This window comes from Heptranchias perlo, chromosome 1, assembly GCF_035084215.1.
Source record: "Heptranchias perlo isolate sHepPer1 chromosome 1, sHepPer1.hap1, whole genome shotgun sequence".
Lineage (NCBI taxonomy): Eukaryota > Metazoa > Chordata > Chondrichthyes > Hexanchiformes > Hexanchidae > Heptranchias > Heptranchias perlo.
Genome location: NC_090325.1, coordinates 80,455,573 through 80,471,662, shown reverse-complemented (window position 1 = coordinate 80,471,662; position 16,090 = coordinate 80,455,573). Strand labels below are relative to the sequence as shown.

The 16,090-nt window shown below is 41.5% G+C and overlaps 1 protein-coding gene across 3 annotated transcripts in view; it reads right to left on the bottom strand.

The window, feature by feature from the left end:
• Positions 1-16,090, bottom strand: part of dlc1 (DLC1 Rho GTPase activating protein) — a 391,505-nt gene that overhangs the window by 40,864 nt on the left and 334,551 nt on the right. The window contains exon 1 of one of the 3 annotated variants that reach the window (XM_067987052.1): positions 4,313-4,661. The exons of the other annotated variants lie outside the window; for them this stretch is intronic. Coding sequence (XP_067843153.1) covers positions 4,313-4,325 — 13 coding nt within the window. The 5' untranslated portion in view covers positions 4,326-4,661. Of the gene's footprint in view, positions 1-4,312; positions 4,662-16,090 lie in introns of those variants that run through there. 3 annotated transcript variants of the gene reach the window in all.

Sequence of the window (16,090 nt, the reverse complement as noted above, 5' to 3'; positions counted from 1 at the left end):
GGATAATCAAAAGGCCCCAAATTTTGGTCCTACACATATGATATAGCAATATTCTATGCACAAGGATTAAGACAAGTATACTATACATAACAAGATAAACATTATATATCTGTTTTGCCAAAAAAAGATGAAATACAAATAACGAAAGAAGCAATACGATGAGCTGAAGTCTTGTGCAAGACTTTGCCTTGTGCAAATTCTAGCAGCATTGCATCCAATAGCAATGCAGATAATGCAGGTCCTAAGTGATATTTTCAACTAATCTATTAATATTGGTCGTGAACCAATTCACAATTGGTAATTTCAACAACATTTATTATTGGGAGCCGAGAAAATCAAATACATATGCCTCTGGCACCCGTTGGCTCCCTTAGTGCTGTACACAATTGGCACACGGAGCCAATTATCAATAGCCACAGCCTGAAATTGATGAACATTCCACGGCAGAATCATTAGAGCATGTTAGGTTGTGTGTGTTTCTCTCTCTCCTGGATATTGTAGCATTTCCCAACACAAATGGTACAATTACTTCGGAATGAATATATCATACAGATTCTCTAGCGGGGACGTATCAGCACATCACCTTCTTAACCCTGAGGACTGAAGTGACATGTAACACCAAAAATACAACCTTTTAGTTTATTATAATATTATGAATTAAGAAATGCTACTTAGTACCGAAGATAACTGGTATGGTGTATCATCATGTCTTTCGCTAGATTGCCCACATATTAGTGTCAAGGTTCCTCCAAACCCCACCACTCTAAACATGCAAAAAGGTTACCTATTGCCAATCAGATTAGTGAGCTGTGAAAATGTTTTACACACACATTCACATTTTTTTCCACATAGTTTTATTACAACATGTTGTTATTGTTGTTGTTAATAGTTTTATTAGTGGAAATTTATTTGGAGGGCAAATGCTGCTCTGTATTAATGCATCCATAGGTAAGTGTTGTTTGATAGATGATTCAGGTTGGGTATTCTGCGGCGAGTGACTCACCTCCTGACTCCCCAAAGCCTTTCCACCATCTACAAGGCACAAGTCAGGAGTGTGATGGAATACTCTCCACTTGCCTGGATGAGTGCAGCTCCAACAACACTCAAGAAGCTCGACACCATCCAAGATAAAGCAGCCCGCTTGATTGGCACCCCATCCACCACCCTAAACGTTCACTCCCTTCACCACCGGCGCACTGTGGCTGCAGTGTGCACCATCCACAGGATGCACTGCAGCAACTCGCCAAGGCTTCTTCGACAGCACCTCCCAAACCCGCGACCTCTACCACCTAGAAGGACAAGAGCAGCAGGCGCACGGGAACAACACCACCTGCACATTCCCCTCCAAGTCACACACCATCCCGACTTGGAAATATATCGCCGTTCCTTCATTGTCGCTGGGTCAAAATCCTGGAACTCCCTTCCTAACAGCACTGTGGGAGAACCTTCACCACACGGACTGCAGCAGTTCAAGAAGGCGGCTCACCACCACCTTCTCGAGGGCAATTAGGGATGGGCAATAAATGCCGGCCTTGCCAGCGACGCCCACATCCCGTGAACGAATAAAAAAAAAATAAGGGTATGGAGTGATCTGATTGGCTGATCATTCTTATTTCTAAAATAAACCATTGAAAATTTACAGAAATTAACTTACGCAGAGTTAGCCAAAGATGTGAGTAATTTTAAAAAGGCACCAGCATTGTTTTGGGGGACACAAAAGCCTAGAAAAGCTGACTGATTTTATCGCAATTACTTCATGCGGAAGCTATGTGATGTCGAACACTGATGGCAGGTGAACGATGCAGTTTTACCAGATGTTTACAAACAATGGGAAAATGCTTCACTGACATTTTACAGGGGTGACAATCACCCTTTAATACATGAGTTATGCTGCACCAATGGATATGGTGTCAGTCAGCTATGTGTTTCACAACAATGCAAGTGGACAGCTGCAGTACTGCCGCCTGCTTTCACTGCATTGGAGTGGGGGGAAAGCATCATTTTGTGTATGCACACTCAAATCCATGCACAGCACTGCCTACTTGTCTGATTGTCAGTGAAATTTCTGATGACAAAAAAGAACTAATGGGACGGTCAGCTCTTTCCTAACACATTGCACCGTCCAAGTTTTCTTTAAAATATAGCACTAGTGTTGCAAGACCATCTTTTTCACACAGACTAATTACCATCACTAAACTGCAACTTCCTAGCCTTTCTTTTTCTTCATCTTCTTTCTGACAATTTTTTCCCCATCTCTCCTGAAAGCCTCAACTCCTTGCTGGGTAAAGTTCCACAGGCACTGGTCACCCTCCAGTACTTGGACCAAGTGGCCATTTTTTGTGCATCAGTCTAGGCAGGGAGCGGTGGCAGGCTATTCAACCACAAGGGAAGGGAGACAGTCAAACTCCATCCTGTCCTGATACAAATTGGGCCCATGTGCGATTTCCAGCAGATAAGACTACCCCAAAATTAGGGCGCAAAGGTTGATGGTTGTGGTTTTGTCATCATTCCAGCTGAGATGCCTAACTTAACACAAACTGGAGAATTGAGCTTGGAGCCTTCCTAGTTTATGGCTTGGCCACTTACTATCATAACCATCTGCGTCATTGGGGGGATGGCAAGCTGCCAATTTCTATAAAATCAACAATAATGCACTGTAGGTTTGGACTCAGTATGGTACAGAAGGTCTTTCTGCATCAATCCCAAAGGTGCAGTATGAATGGGGCATTTAAGCTAAAAAAATTCTTTCGTTAGTCAAAGAACGATATGTCAAGAACTGTCAAATTTGCACTGTTAATGGAAACACATTCTTTGGAAAGGTTACAAAAAAAGGCCACGAGTTTGCTATCAGTTTTTGATCAAAATTCACCAGCTGAAAGGTTAAAATGCCCCCGGTTGTACCCGAGATCCCGAGCACCCATCGGTCCCTGTGTGAATGTGAATGGGACTGGTGCTGGGGGGCAGGAAGGCTGCAGCCTGCGGGACAATGGTGCAACCAGCCTGTTTGTTTTTGCATCTCTTTCTCCCTCTCCCAATGATGCCGCAGCTGCCTGAAGGAGACGGGCGGGTGGGGGAGTGACGGGGGCCACACCGCCCTTGGATCAAAGGGGCCGCCACTGACCTCAGCGCCTGCTGTCCAACAAGAGGATTCCGCTGGGTCCTAGCCCCGCCCGCCGCAACATCGCCCCGGATAAGTATCCTGCTCACACTCCCTAACTTCAGAGTAACTCAACTGAAATACAAGACAGAACCCTTCAATCGTTTTGTCATTTACCACGCGGGTTCAAAGCAATCATTTTAAGGCTCCGAAACTATATCACCATCCAAACATAACCAGATCGATCAACGGAGATTCCAGGCTCTTAAAGGGTATCCTGGATAGGGTTAGATGAAGGAGGCTCGTGTGGAGCATTAACGCTGGCATAGACCAGTTGGGCCGAATGGTCTGTTTCAATGCTGTACTTTCGATGTAACTCGATTTAAATTTATGAAAATGCAAAAACTCCACTACCTTATTTTACAAGTACAGAAGCACTAGATTCCCCAACTGCACGCATCGTATTTGCACGTTAAAATTTCCTTTATGGCACCTTCGCTGTTTTAATAAAGCCTGAAACTAATCATTATATCGATACTTTTCAGAGTGAATGCCGACCCAGAGGACATATATCAGACACCGATGGACCAAAAACAAGTTGATTTTGACCCCAAGACACTTAGGTCTTTGATGGAAGACACGGGGTCGCTCGGACGAGGCTTACGTGCAGCCCAGGTCCTTCTTATCTGACATCTTTCGACGTAGAGTTGAGCGACACTCCAAACACATCTGTCTGATTATACTCAACTCCACCGACCCCATGACCACATCAAGCAAGAAGAAAAAATAAATTTTGAATTAATGTCTCAAATAGGGAATACCGAATCTTGTCTGCACAGTTTATTCATTTCATCGCATTTGGGATGAAAAATACATACTGTAACGAGGAATGCGTTTGAAGTGGTATCTTGATAAAAAAATGTAATGCTAGAGCTCGGAGCAATTCTTTTAAGAAATCTACAGAAAATTGAGATTAAGATGCCTGTTTTCGATCATGTTTCCCCATCGCAATGACCCTTAACCGCACTTTCCAAGCAGTTCACATTACAGTACGGACCAAACCCTCATCTGTCGCACAACTGAGGCCAAATGTGTCAAATGATAAAGAGCTCACTGCACAATCTCTGTTCGTCAATTCACTACATTTCACCATCTACATTTCATTAAACAGTTGCAAGGGAGAATCCCCCACCAAGGAAATCATTGCATGCTTACGTGTTAAAATCATCGTTTCCAGCTTTCACATCAATATACAGTTAGAGCGACTTTATAACTCTGACAAGGACACGCTCACTGGGTTGTTGTCTTCCGAACAAAAAAAACTGGTGGCCCAAAGCGGGGGAAAAGTCCTTGAAAACTTGAAATTTTCAATTTTCTTAATTGTTCAGAGTTGGTTAAACAGTCCCAGTTATCAGGAAATTATATAAATCCATATTCTCAGTCCTAGTATTCGGTACTATGTGTACCGAGGAATGGTTGAGCCCGCTCCCGACCCCGCACTGGTTAAATAAAGCTCCGTGTAAATCTCGCTTTGTACAGAGCCTCCAAACAGCTCACATCGCCTCTGATCTCATCTCTTCTGATCCGCACTCAGCGCGGTGCTGGATCCCAGCAGAGTAGCCACTCCTTCCCCGCCCTGCAACTACCTCCCACACACACAGGGGGATCCAGCCACTGGACGGCTTTCCAAACCACAGGGAGCACCACTCAGTTTAGTCACTGCTGTATTAATGTTATAACAAAACAACGGCAAATATTATAATCGTCTGCATTAAATGCCCACATTCCACATGGTTTACCACAAGTCACCTGCTCTCTCAGGGCTCTGAGAACTGTAGTTCTTTCTTTCCAAGTTCAGCGAAGTGCCTTTATAAAAGGCACAAAATGATCATGCCTGCTTTAGTTAATGATTGGTGCAATTTACTACTGTTTGCTACTCCACCGAGGGAGTGCTGCACTATCAGAGGTGCCGCCTTTCAGATTAGACGTTAAACCGAGGTCCTGACTGCGCTCAGGTGGACCTAAAAGATCCCACTGCACAATTCCAAGAAGTGTCCTGATCAATATTTATCCCTCAATCAACATCACTAAAACAGATTATCTGGTCATTTATCTCATTATTGTTCGTGGGATCTTGCTGTGCGCAAATTGGCTGCCGCGTTTCCTACATTACAACAGTGACTACACTTCAAAAGTACTTCATTGGCTGTAAAGGTGGCAGAGACAATAAAAGAAGGGACCATGGGCATTGAAAGAAGACAGAGAAGTGACCTACAGACACTCCTTGATGAAATATAGCAAATGAGAGGGAGACTGCTGGGAGGTAACCTGAAAAAAGTGTCTCGCCATGTGATGGGAGACGGCACGGAGTGCTACCTCTCTCACCTTCAGAATTGCAGAAGAATGGCAGAGAAAGTTCAATAGCCTAATGAGTGCAGGCAAAATAACATAATGGTCACTGTTCCTTTTCTTTCGTGGGCACCATGAGCACCAACACACTGTTCGGTCTATATGATGTCCCAAAGTAATTCACGACCAACGAATTACTTTTTTTTGAAGCAGAGTCCATGTTGTTATGTGGACAAACCCAGCAGCCAATTTATGCACAGCAAATTTCAGTAAATTTGCCGTACTACTGTAATGGTGAACTGATGTTGCATTTAGGCTGCAGTTGGACCACGGTAAACATCAAATGCTGCACTCAAGATCCCAGTGCCTATAAGCAACACCACAAGAGATCTACTTGTGTTATATGTGTCTTTTATACAGGAGAGGGGTCAAGAACATTGGGTGTGGATGGAAATTTTAGTTCATCAGCCTCTGAAAAGAGAAAAGACAGGATCATGTTTTGGGTGAAAACCATAATCATATCTGGCACAGCACAGAGGGATTAGAAGGCATGGGTACGGGATGAAACATTAACCCTCTGTTTCCACTACTCTTGCCTAAAATGATCACATAAAAGTCTTCTATATTTTCTGCCATTAGCAAGGTGCCGATAATGCAGTTTCAGTCTCACACACATAAAAAAGGGACTGTTTATAGATAAACATGTAAACAATAGGTAGACCACACCCTCCCATCCCCCTTTCCTTCATACTTCAATGTCTAACCCAGACAGATTGTATATTCTCTCCTTCATTTGGGTGAAACTAGAACTAGGGGGCATAATCTTAGAATAAGGGGCTGCTCTTTCAAAACTGAGATGAGGAGAAACTTCTTCACTCAGAGGGTGGTGGGTCTGTGGAATTTGCTGCCCCAGGAAGCTGTGGAAGCTACATCATTAAATAAATTTAAAACAGAAATAGACAGTTTCCTAGAAGTAAAGGGAATTAGGGGTTACGGGGAGCGGGCAGGAAATTGGACATGAATTTAGATTTGAAGTTAGGATCAGATCAGCCATGATCTTATTGAATGGCGGAGCAGGCTCGAGGGGCCGATTGGCCTACTCCTGCTCCTATTTCTTATGTTCTTATGTTCACAAAGACAACAGAAATTTGTCCCCGAAAATCATCACAGAGCCATTTGAAAAATGTTACAATACTAGGCATAGTATTTCTATTATTATAAACTGAAACAGGATAGATCCTCAGGTCTATCACATTCCTGACCCTTATCAATATCTGGCCGCCCTCTGTTGAAAGCCTCTGTGCATGGTCATTGTGTGAAAACAAGATTTGGCTCAACTGTATGTAATTCCTCCCATGGTCAAACACCTCTCAATAATCACTGTTCAATGATGTCCATCAAAACATACCCCAGTTTATGTCAATAACTTTTGGAGAAGTAATATCAATTCTCAAATGATTCATCTACATAACAAAAGTGAGTGCACTTTAACCTAATTGTATGTGGTGTGAAACACTTTGAGATATTTATGATATTTGAAGCATTATATAACTACAAGTTCTTTCTAAATAATACTCCCTAGCACAGCTTTGGTTCTCCAGCACTGATGAAAGAGCAAATACAAATCATGGTGCTCTCCAGTACCACATCCTTTGAAACATCTTTTGCTGTGAAAGTCTTAAAATTTCTCTAATTGTATTTAAATAGCAAAGTCATATTTTTCATAATTTACTTTGTGACATAATTCTGAAACATGACTTTTGATTTGAATCGTGCAAACTACAGCACCCTAAAGTCTAAAAAAAATATTATTTTTTAATTAAATGATTATCATCTGATAGTTTATATTTAGCTAATAACACATGTTTAATCTAACTACTTTTGACCCCTACAGAGATTATATTCAATTTTAATCTGGATGACTGGAACTGAATTTGATATTGTCACACTTACTCTTAGAGTGGCCCATATTCACCTCGCTCACTGGGCAGTATTGAATTACCAGCCTGATGTAAAAGCTGGGCTTTAATTTCTCACAAGAAAGGCAGGAGACTTGTATCAGCTGTTTGTACCAGCATTATGCCAATCTCCTGCTCCCCAACCCAAGCCACCTCCAAGGTTAAGATGTGGGAGCCTTTACTCCTTGTTCCAAGTGGATTAAATAACTCTGCATTGTTGCATTTATTGAAATTCACGACAATGGTGAGTTTGCAGCTCAAGTATAAAGCAGACTTCACGGTACCAACAAACATACTGCATTGATATTGCGTTACTGTACCTGTTCTGTTCAATCAAAATGCTGCTCGCCGGAGATTCCAAATGTACCAGGGGCAATTGTATTACTAGCCAACAGGTCTTGCATGGTAAGAAATAGTTTAATTACATTGGAATACTCAGGAACCACTTTAATTCCTTCTTCGGTGGTTCCATTGGTGCAACATGAAGTTTGTCTAGATCGGATATGTGGAGGTGTGAAAAATAAAGTTGATAGCTAAATAATCAACACACAACAAAAACTTGCATTTTTATAGCATCTTGCACATATCTTGATTGACAGCCCTGAAGCCAGAAGCTGCCTCAATCTGGGAATAAATATGGTAAACTATGGTCATTATTACATTGCTGTTTTGGGGACCTTGCAGTGCACAAATTGGCTGCCGCGTCTCCTACATTACAACAGTGACTACACTCCAAAAAGTATTTCATTGGCTGTAAAGCATTTTGGGACATCCTGAAATTGTGAAAGGCGCAATATAAATGCAAGTCTTTCTTTCTACCAATGTTGCAGCTGGCCTAAATTGCTCCAGAGGAAACCGGCAAGCTACCTCAAAAGGCCCGGCAGGTGCCTGCAGCTTTCCAGAATTATTCAGCCGAAGCCCATGGCCCATTTTTGGATGAGCCTCAGGCCTCTGGCTTCTGGTGCTCTGAGAGCATGCCGACCATATCAGGCCCAATAAAGAGTCTAAACGAATTTCTCCCCCAATGAGTTCATTCACCAGAACAACTATGACATCTTGTATTAATATAGCTGCTTTTGTGTCATTCTTCGCCCATTGACTCCTGTAACCTGGGTCTCATGCAATTAGTGGCTAAAATGGCAAGGTTTTGTTAGACCGATTTAGTAAAAGAAATCTAGTACTTGCTGCTAGTCTAACTGTGCCTAGTAAAAGCATTGCACTGATGACAATTTGATCTAGGCACACCCCTTGCTGACATCATCATGTATATTCCCCCATCTTATATATGTTTTGTGTGTTGTGATGTCATGACACAATATGTTGCACATACACAGTGGCCAGTTTATCACAGCTATTCTATCATGTGCTTCTCCTTCACCATCGAGCCACAGGACAACGAACAATTTTTAAAGTAAATTTGGGGCAGTGCCAATCTTAAGCACAAAGCCCTGGCCTATAATGTAAAAGGCTTTTTCAAAGCTGCTCATATGCAGAGAAACTTCTCAAAGGCAGTGGACAAAAAGCAGACACTGAGCAAGAAGAGGCAAAGGGAAAAAGGGGAATGGGAGGGTTTGAAACCGTGATCAAAGAAAAGATTTTGAAGGATGCTTTTAAAGACAGGGATAGAGATAACAAGATGGAAGTGCTGAGGGAAAGAGTTCCAGACAGTGGAGGACACATTGGCTGAAGGAATGGCCACTGATGGGGTATGTGAGGGACTGAGAAACAAGGAGTTGGTTGGTGGAGGTTTTTTGGTCCCGAATTGCTTAGGACATTCACATTGTCCTATACAGTGGTATCACTGGGTAGTAAATCGCATTATGAAACACCAGCAGATGGATAGATGTGAATCCAAGATAATGCCGGAATAAGAATAGTAGCATGAAATATATTTCAAATAGTGGACTTACTGCTGATTGGTAATGAGTTTTGTACACAAGGATACATTATGAGGTGCAATGATAAGGATCCAATTCACTGAGGTGAGCTGCTGAGTGTCAGGGGCGGTAGGTGTATACAATACTGAAGTAGATAGACTTGTATTTTACATCTAACTGATTGAAAAATAAATACTTCCAGTAGGATTAACAAACATGTAGCAATTTTGTGAAGCCTATAAAGTTGTTGGGATGGGAAAGTAAATTACCAGGAATAACTACAGGTCACACTCCAATACTCTGAGTTAACATGTTCCAATCAAGTATGGAAAATTGAACCTTTATTCACGTAAAAAGTCATTTTACAAATCTCTGAACGAGTGTGGAACTATTCTAAAACATCTGGAATGAAAATTTGTCTTCAACTTTACTTTCTTTCCCACAAATAAGTGCTTTGTTATTTATCATGTAAGACCAATCTTTGCAGTCAAGTGCATTCATGATGTGCACTTGATCCAGATATATGATCCCTATAACTTCACCTCATGCCTGCCGTGATACAGTTTGATAATAGTAGGTTTCAATATTTGAAGTGAAGTGGCACTGTCCTGGGGCAGCTAATCTCACACACCTGAAAAACATGACTGCCGAAGGCTCTCTTAACACTGCCAATTAGATACAGTCTAGATGACTCTTATCCAAATTGAATTGGATCTTCTGAGTATTTACACAGTAACTCCTCTACAAGTGCTTTTACATTGATACTTGTTCCACGTGCATCACGGGAGAGCAACGCTGTATGTTGGCTCTCTACGTTACAGCTGCTAAATTTGTCTCCCTTATCGTGGTGGCAGAATTCTGGACCCAGTTTTTTATGGCCTAAGATTTTGTGGTTGAGATAAGGCAGCTGGCTTTAGTAGTATAAATGTGGGGAGCCATGGCAGAGATACTGCTCTTTCTTGATCCAAACTAAACAGGTGCCAATGAAAAGTGACATATGCTTCAGTCTAGCTATTAAACTGCTTTAAGTTACTGTCCAAGGTCCCAGGCCAGATCCTGGTCTGTTCTGATCTCAGCCCACAGCAGTGGTAGGATTCCAACAGTTGGGCTCAGCACGTCTGGCCCAGGGAGGGGACAAAAAACCAGGCAGGGTTCCTGTTCCTGAATGCTATCTAGTGACCACCCCTTGAAAGTTTGCATGTGTGACCATTAGGGGTAATTTTACAACATTGTACTCCCAATGCGGAGCCTCAGCTGCAACAAGCAAATATTCGACATTGCAGTGCAGCCCACATGATTTTCCAACCAATTAAAGTAATGGTCAGAAAATCATGTGCAGTGGGTGCTGGAATTTCCAATATGTGCTCTCGAGGAGGGAGGGCTGGAGGCTCCCACTGCGAGCGCAAATTCTGAAAATTACCCTTATTGAGTGAGGACAGGATTAGGCTCAACAGTGAGGCCCCTCATTATCAAATAGCCTCACTAACTAGGTTGACACATGAAGATTGACCAGTTAGGTGGGGTACAAGAGACAATGCGTTCCTTCAGGAGAAAAAATCCATAAAAAAAACTAAAGTCTGACACATGTAAGTATTGCAATTCAGGGATGATGATTGATTTGATGTATTTCCTGGCTCAAAACCAGCACTACAAACTGAGAATTTTTGCTCCGAAGTAACATCAGAGTAAATTATTTCATCATATTTTCATTTGAATCCAGACTTACGTTTGGATCCACCCTAAGTAGAGATCTCGTACATGGCACATCAGCGCTACAGATAAGGTTGCACAGACGCCAAGGCTTGCCCTCTCTACGCCTTGCATTAATGTTCCCAAACCAGCAACAGAGTGACACAGGATTCACAACAGGCTCGGTTTAAAAAGGCTTCAATGGGACAGATTCCTTCAGGAACTCTGTGTTCGGGATCCATCCAAAGACTGATAAAGAAAGACCAACTTGTCAGCTGCACATAGCAGTGGTCACAGCTGGTTTACGGTTGCTCTGGCCCGCAGGGGTCACAGCAAGGGCCTGCTTTAATCAGCCATTCAAATCTGCTGCCTTCAACTTTGTTCCACGAAAAATAAACACTCACCAAGCTCATCCACCATTAGGATATGACATTTTAATTAATATTTATAGTGTATGTTTACATGTATAGCAGTGCCGAAATGTTTGCCTTCATGAGGGATTTATTTCCATTACAGCTTTGTTGGAGATACTTTCACTGCGGGTTAGCTTTTTTAAAAAAATCAAACTTTGTGACATCAAATTTGAATGCTATTTAAAAGAATCTGACATCAGCACACTTTTGCTGGACTTTCACTTTATTTGTAAAGCTTTAAAGAAGGGTTTGCTTCAAAATTTCAGTAAAATTTCTCCAAATATATATTAAAAGGAATATATACCAGTGGAAAAATGTTTGTAGATCCACAAGAGCTTTGTAAATAGGAGTCTCAGGGCCTGGTGTACATCAATACTGTATGCAAGTCTGATTAAAAGCAATCTTTGCCTATTCTGACCTGGGGACTAACTGGATTCTACCGAACCGTGAAAACATAAAATGGATGTCATCCTTCAAAAAGCTGTTCCATTGAAATAAGAGACTGTGCAAATTTTTTTTAAAATCTAGTTTACTGCTTTGTACACATGTGTTTGTGAAATCAGTTGCAGAGACAGCACAAATGGTCTCTCCTGTTTTATATATGCAAATGTGGAGAAATTGTTCTTAAAAGGTTCGTACTACCTGAAGAATGACAAACTACTTCTGGGGAGTCGCCCTGTACCTAATCTCAATAGATGAAAAGTTAATGAAAGAGCATCAGGGACTGTGCGTCTCTGAGCTCCCTCTATCACTGTGAAAAATCAGATAACAGGCATGCAGAGGCCGTCCTCGCTCTCAATGAAGAAGGAACTATAGCCTAAGGCTGTGACCTTCATAGTGATAAACGTGTATTCATTATCGGAACCGTGCCATTTTAGAAAGTATTATGTGTTGAGCAATGTTCTTGAACTAAAAATAATGAATGTTTTCTGACCTGGACCCCCTGAAACCGAGTGACATTCTAAGTATTTCTGGGGTATATTACCCAACTGACGCAGTTTCTGTACAAACAATTAAATCATTCGCTAACAGGATAATTCCTGTTAAAAAAATGTGCACACAGGGATTCGGTACAGGAGCAGTGCCAGTTGGAAATCAGAACAAGCAAAGCATAAATCATTTTCTTTTCTTTTGTCATTCCCCCTGTGTGAAGAAATTAAACTCAACCTTTAATTTAGTTCCAGAATCACTTAGCAAAATTTGTTCCATGAAGGACGACTTTTTCACATTCATTAAAGGCTGCTTCCTGTGGCTAGACTGGACAGCTCCAGTCACCTGAGCTAACTGACTAAAAGCCATCAGGCTACTCTTATTATTATACCTCAGGGGACACTAGTGATGACAGGAAATCATCTTGTACCAATGAGTTGAGAAAGCAGGCAAATAATATAATCCACTGAGAGCCATACTGCGGTTTACATCACGTCAGCTCAATAAAACTTGTGACTTGGAGGCAATTTGTTTGGTTCAAGAACATGGGTGGGGGAGGGGGAATTTGTTCTCAACAAACAAGCCAACATTTGTTTTCAACAATAAAGGACAACTATTCATCTCAATTTACAGCGGAACATGACCCTTAAAGACGCATCTGCACCAGCTCCATGAAAAAGTGTTTGACAAAACATTTCGGTTTGTTTGAAAACATGCAGCTTACGGACGTAGATCATGTTAAACACATCACTGCATCACTTGCAAGTGAATATCACCAGGATGAAAATCATACATGGTTCTTCTGCTTTCCAACAAAAAAATTGCCAAAAGCTTTTCTCCATGAAGATGGTGCCCCTTTAATTTAGTGCTGCACCACTTCACACTATTTTGTCAACAACAATTTGCTCCTCACGTAAAAGAGAAAGTCTCATGTTTAAAAGCGGGGCCAAGACGGGCTTGATATCGATGGTGTGCCCAAGACGGGCCCGATATCAGCAGTGTGCCCATACTGCCCAGTGAAGGCCATAGTCGGGAGGCACGAACCATTTTTAGGTTCAGGCCTCATTTAAATTTGGTGCTGCGGAAAATCAATGGTCGTTTGTACAGAGCCGGCCGGCAGGTAGGACCTGTTGGATGGGGGGGGGCACTTTGGTTTCTGGGTGGGTGGGCAGAAACAGGCCGGCAGCAGGTGGGAAGATTTTTGTGGGGTCAGGAGAAGCATGAATGCCTAGCCTCACAAAAATCTTAAAAATAGAAAAACTTAATTTTCTGCGCGGCCTGCAGTGGAGCCTTTAAGGACCAGGAGGTAGGCCTCTCAATGCTAGGAGTAAGTAGGACTAGCATGCACCGCCCATTTTATCATGAAAATTACAATTAGGGTCGTACAACCAACGTAGGATCCTAATTTTCATATTTAAACCTCCCACCTGTGTTGGGTGTGAGCACCAAGCGTCCATTTAAACGGCTGCTGGAAAATTGAATTCTCCTCAGCCGGTCAGTCAAGCGAGCAGTTGAAATCACCCCCCCATCACCCCATGATCTCCATTAGCTGGAAATAATTTCCATGCAATATATATTTTATTTGGAAAGAAGAATTGCTTACCGGTTGATTTAAGAAGTATGTGTAAAAGGGTTGAAATTCAGTGCAAATTTTTTTTAGTGTTAACTCTACTGTAGTAGGTTGGTTAAAGTGATGATAAATTATTTACTACCAAGTTTCTGAATTCTCGGGTTATCTATGGTCCTTTCCTTTACCACCATCCTATATCACTGCTCTGTACATAATCTATTGGCAATAGTTTCTTTTTGCATAATCCTTTCGACATACATAAACGAGGAAGATTGCATCATGTTTGGCTTATCCCATAAGCCTGTTTGGACTTGAAATGCATTTTGGAATGCTTCCTGTCATTTTGAGAGCTAATTGAGCATGGATTGATCTCCAGTATTTAAGAGCTTTTAACAAAACTTGGCACTTGAGCAACTATCCATTTGAATTATTCTATTGGGGATATTCATAGTGCCCAGGACGTTGGTCCCTACCAGAGTTACCCCAAAAATTAATACATTTTTCCATGAATTCATTAGAAATTGATGAGCCCCATAGCTACCTATTAAATTCCTTCCATTCACTTTTTCAGCTTTCATTCCTGTCAACCCAGAAACAGGCAGTGTGGGCCAGAGGGTTCTCCAAGTTTGCCATCAACACTGTGCCATGATAACGTGTCAGAAAGTGAGCTAAAGCAGGATCGGCACTATCCAATTCTCACCTCCCCCTCGGCAAATTGTTCTGTTCACAACCAGGCCAAGACCATGTCAAACTTGCCCAATGAGGGTAGCTGAACGTTTGGCTGAGATTTGAGCTCATGGCCTCTGATTGCAACATACTGCTAGAGCTACTATACTGATGAAGCATACCCTGTATATATTAAAAGACTCAGTTTTAACAGTGCTTCTGCTATAAAACTAATGAATTTTGCTCTTAGCTTTTTCAAGTTACATTTTACACTACATTATTTTGCTACCGTTTAGATAATATAAAGTTCACTATAATCTGTGCAAAATGTTTGTTTTTCTCTCTCAACATTTTTTCCTCTCCTGAAGGCACTGACTAATGTTGGGATACAGGTAATGGTTGTCCACCGGTAACTCACCCAAATGTTCATTCTACTTGTGTGAATCTAGACAGTGAGTATTAGAAGGCTATTCGATTGCTGGGCGCATTGCAGCTGAACCCGATTCTATCCCCATCCAATATCCACACACATGCACTTTCTAAAGAATGGTGATCAAAAGCACTGGCTGAGATTTTTTTCCCTTCCACAGCCCAGGCACACGGAGACCAATTATTGCATCCTGGTAAAGATCATCTAACTCAATACAGACTAGAGACTGAAGCTGGGATCTTCCTAATCTGTAAGGCTCAGCATCACACCACATGATGTACAAACTCACTGAGCCATCAAAGGAGCAAAGTTGGCATTATAATAACAGTTAGAGTGATCACAAGCAACAAGTTAGGCCACATGACATCAAACTGAAAAGCAATAAGTGGTGCAGTTACTTTATTAGTACCTGACCTTTCTAATACGGTGCACACAGAAACCAGTTCAGCAACACTTTTTTTTAAGCGATCAGAAGTATGGAAAACGTTACTGTCATCGAGATAGAAACACGTTGGCAAATCTTTCAGGAATAAATTACATTTCAATTGAAAGCTTCTGGAGATATCGCACTTTAAAACAGTAAAATCATGAAACCATTGTAAGAATTTGAGGAAGGGGAGGGAGGGGAGAGAGCAAACAGCTGAAGCTCAAGGGAAAAGACAGGACACAGTGCCTCTTGTTTTCTGTTCCAGGATGAAAATAACTGTCTCCAGACATGATGACCATTTCTTTTTATCTTTGTTTTCCTGACTGAGGTTTTAGACCTATTTACAGCAGTGCCTTCAATACACATTAAAGATAAATTCATTTGATTTGAAATCAGTGGAGATTCCCTCAGCTAATCTGAATTTGAAAGAGACGTTAATGTAAAGAATTTAAAGCAATCTGCAGTGGTGTTTATTTTTAAAGTACTTGTGGATAATTTTTGATTTTCTATTTCCGTGTGAAATTGTCTTAAACCAAATCCATAATAAAACAGAATGTTTTCTGGAATGTTCCAGGAACTGGCACATTTCACAATTTGACCCCAGCAAGAAAGATTCTAGTTTAAAAAAAGTTATAGTAGTTGGGGTTCAGTGCAAAACATATTAAAAAAAAGGCTTGTGGAATT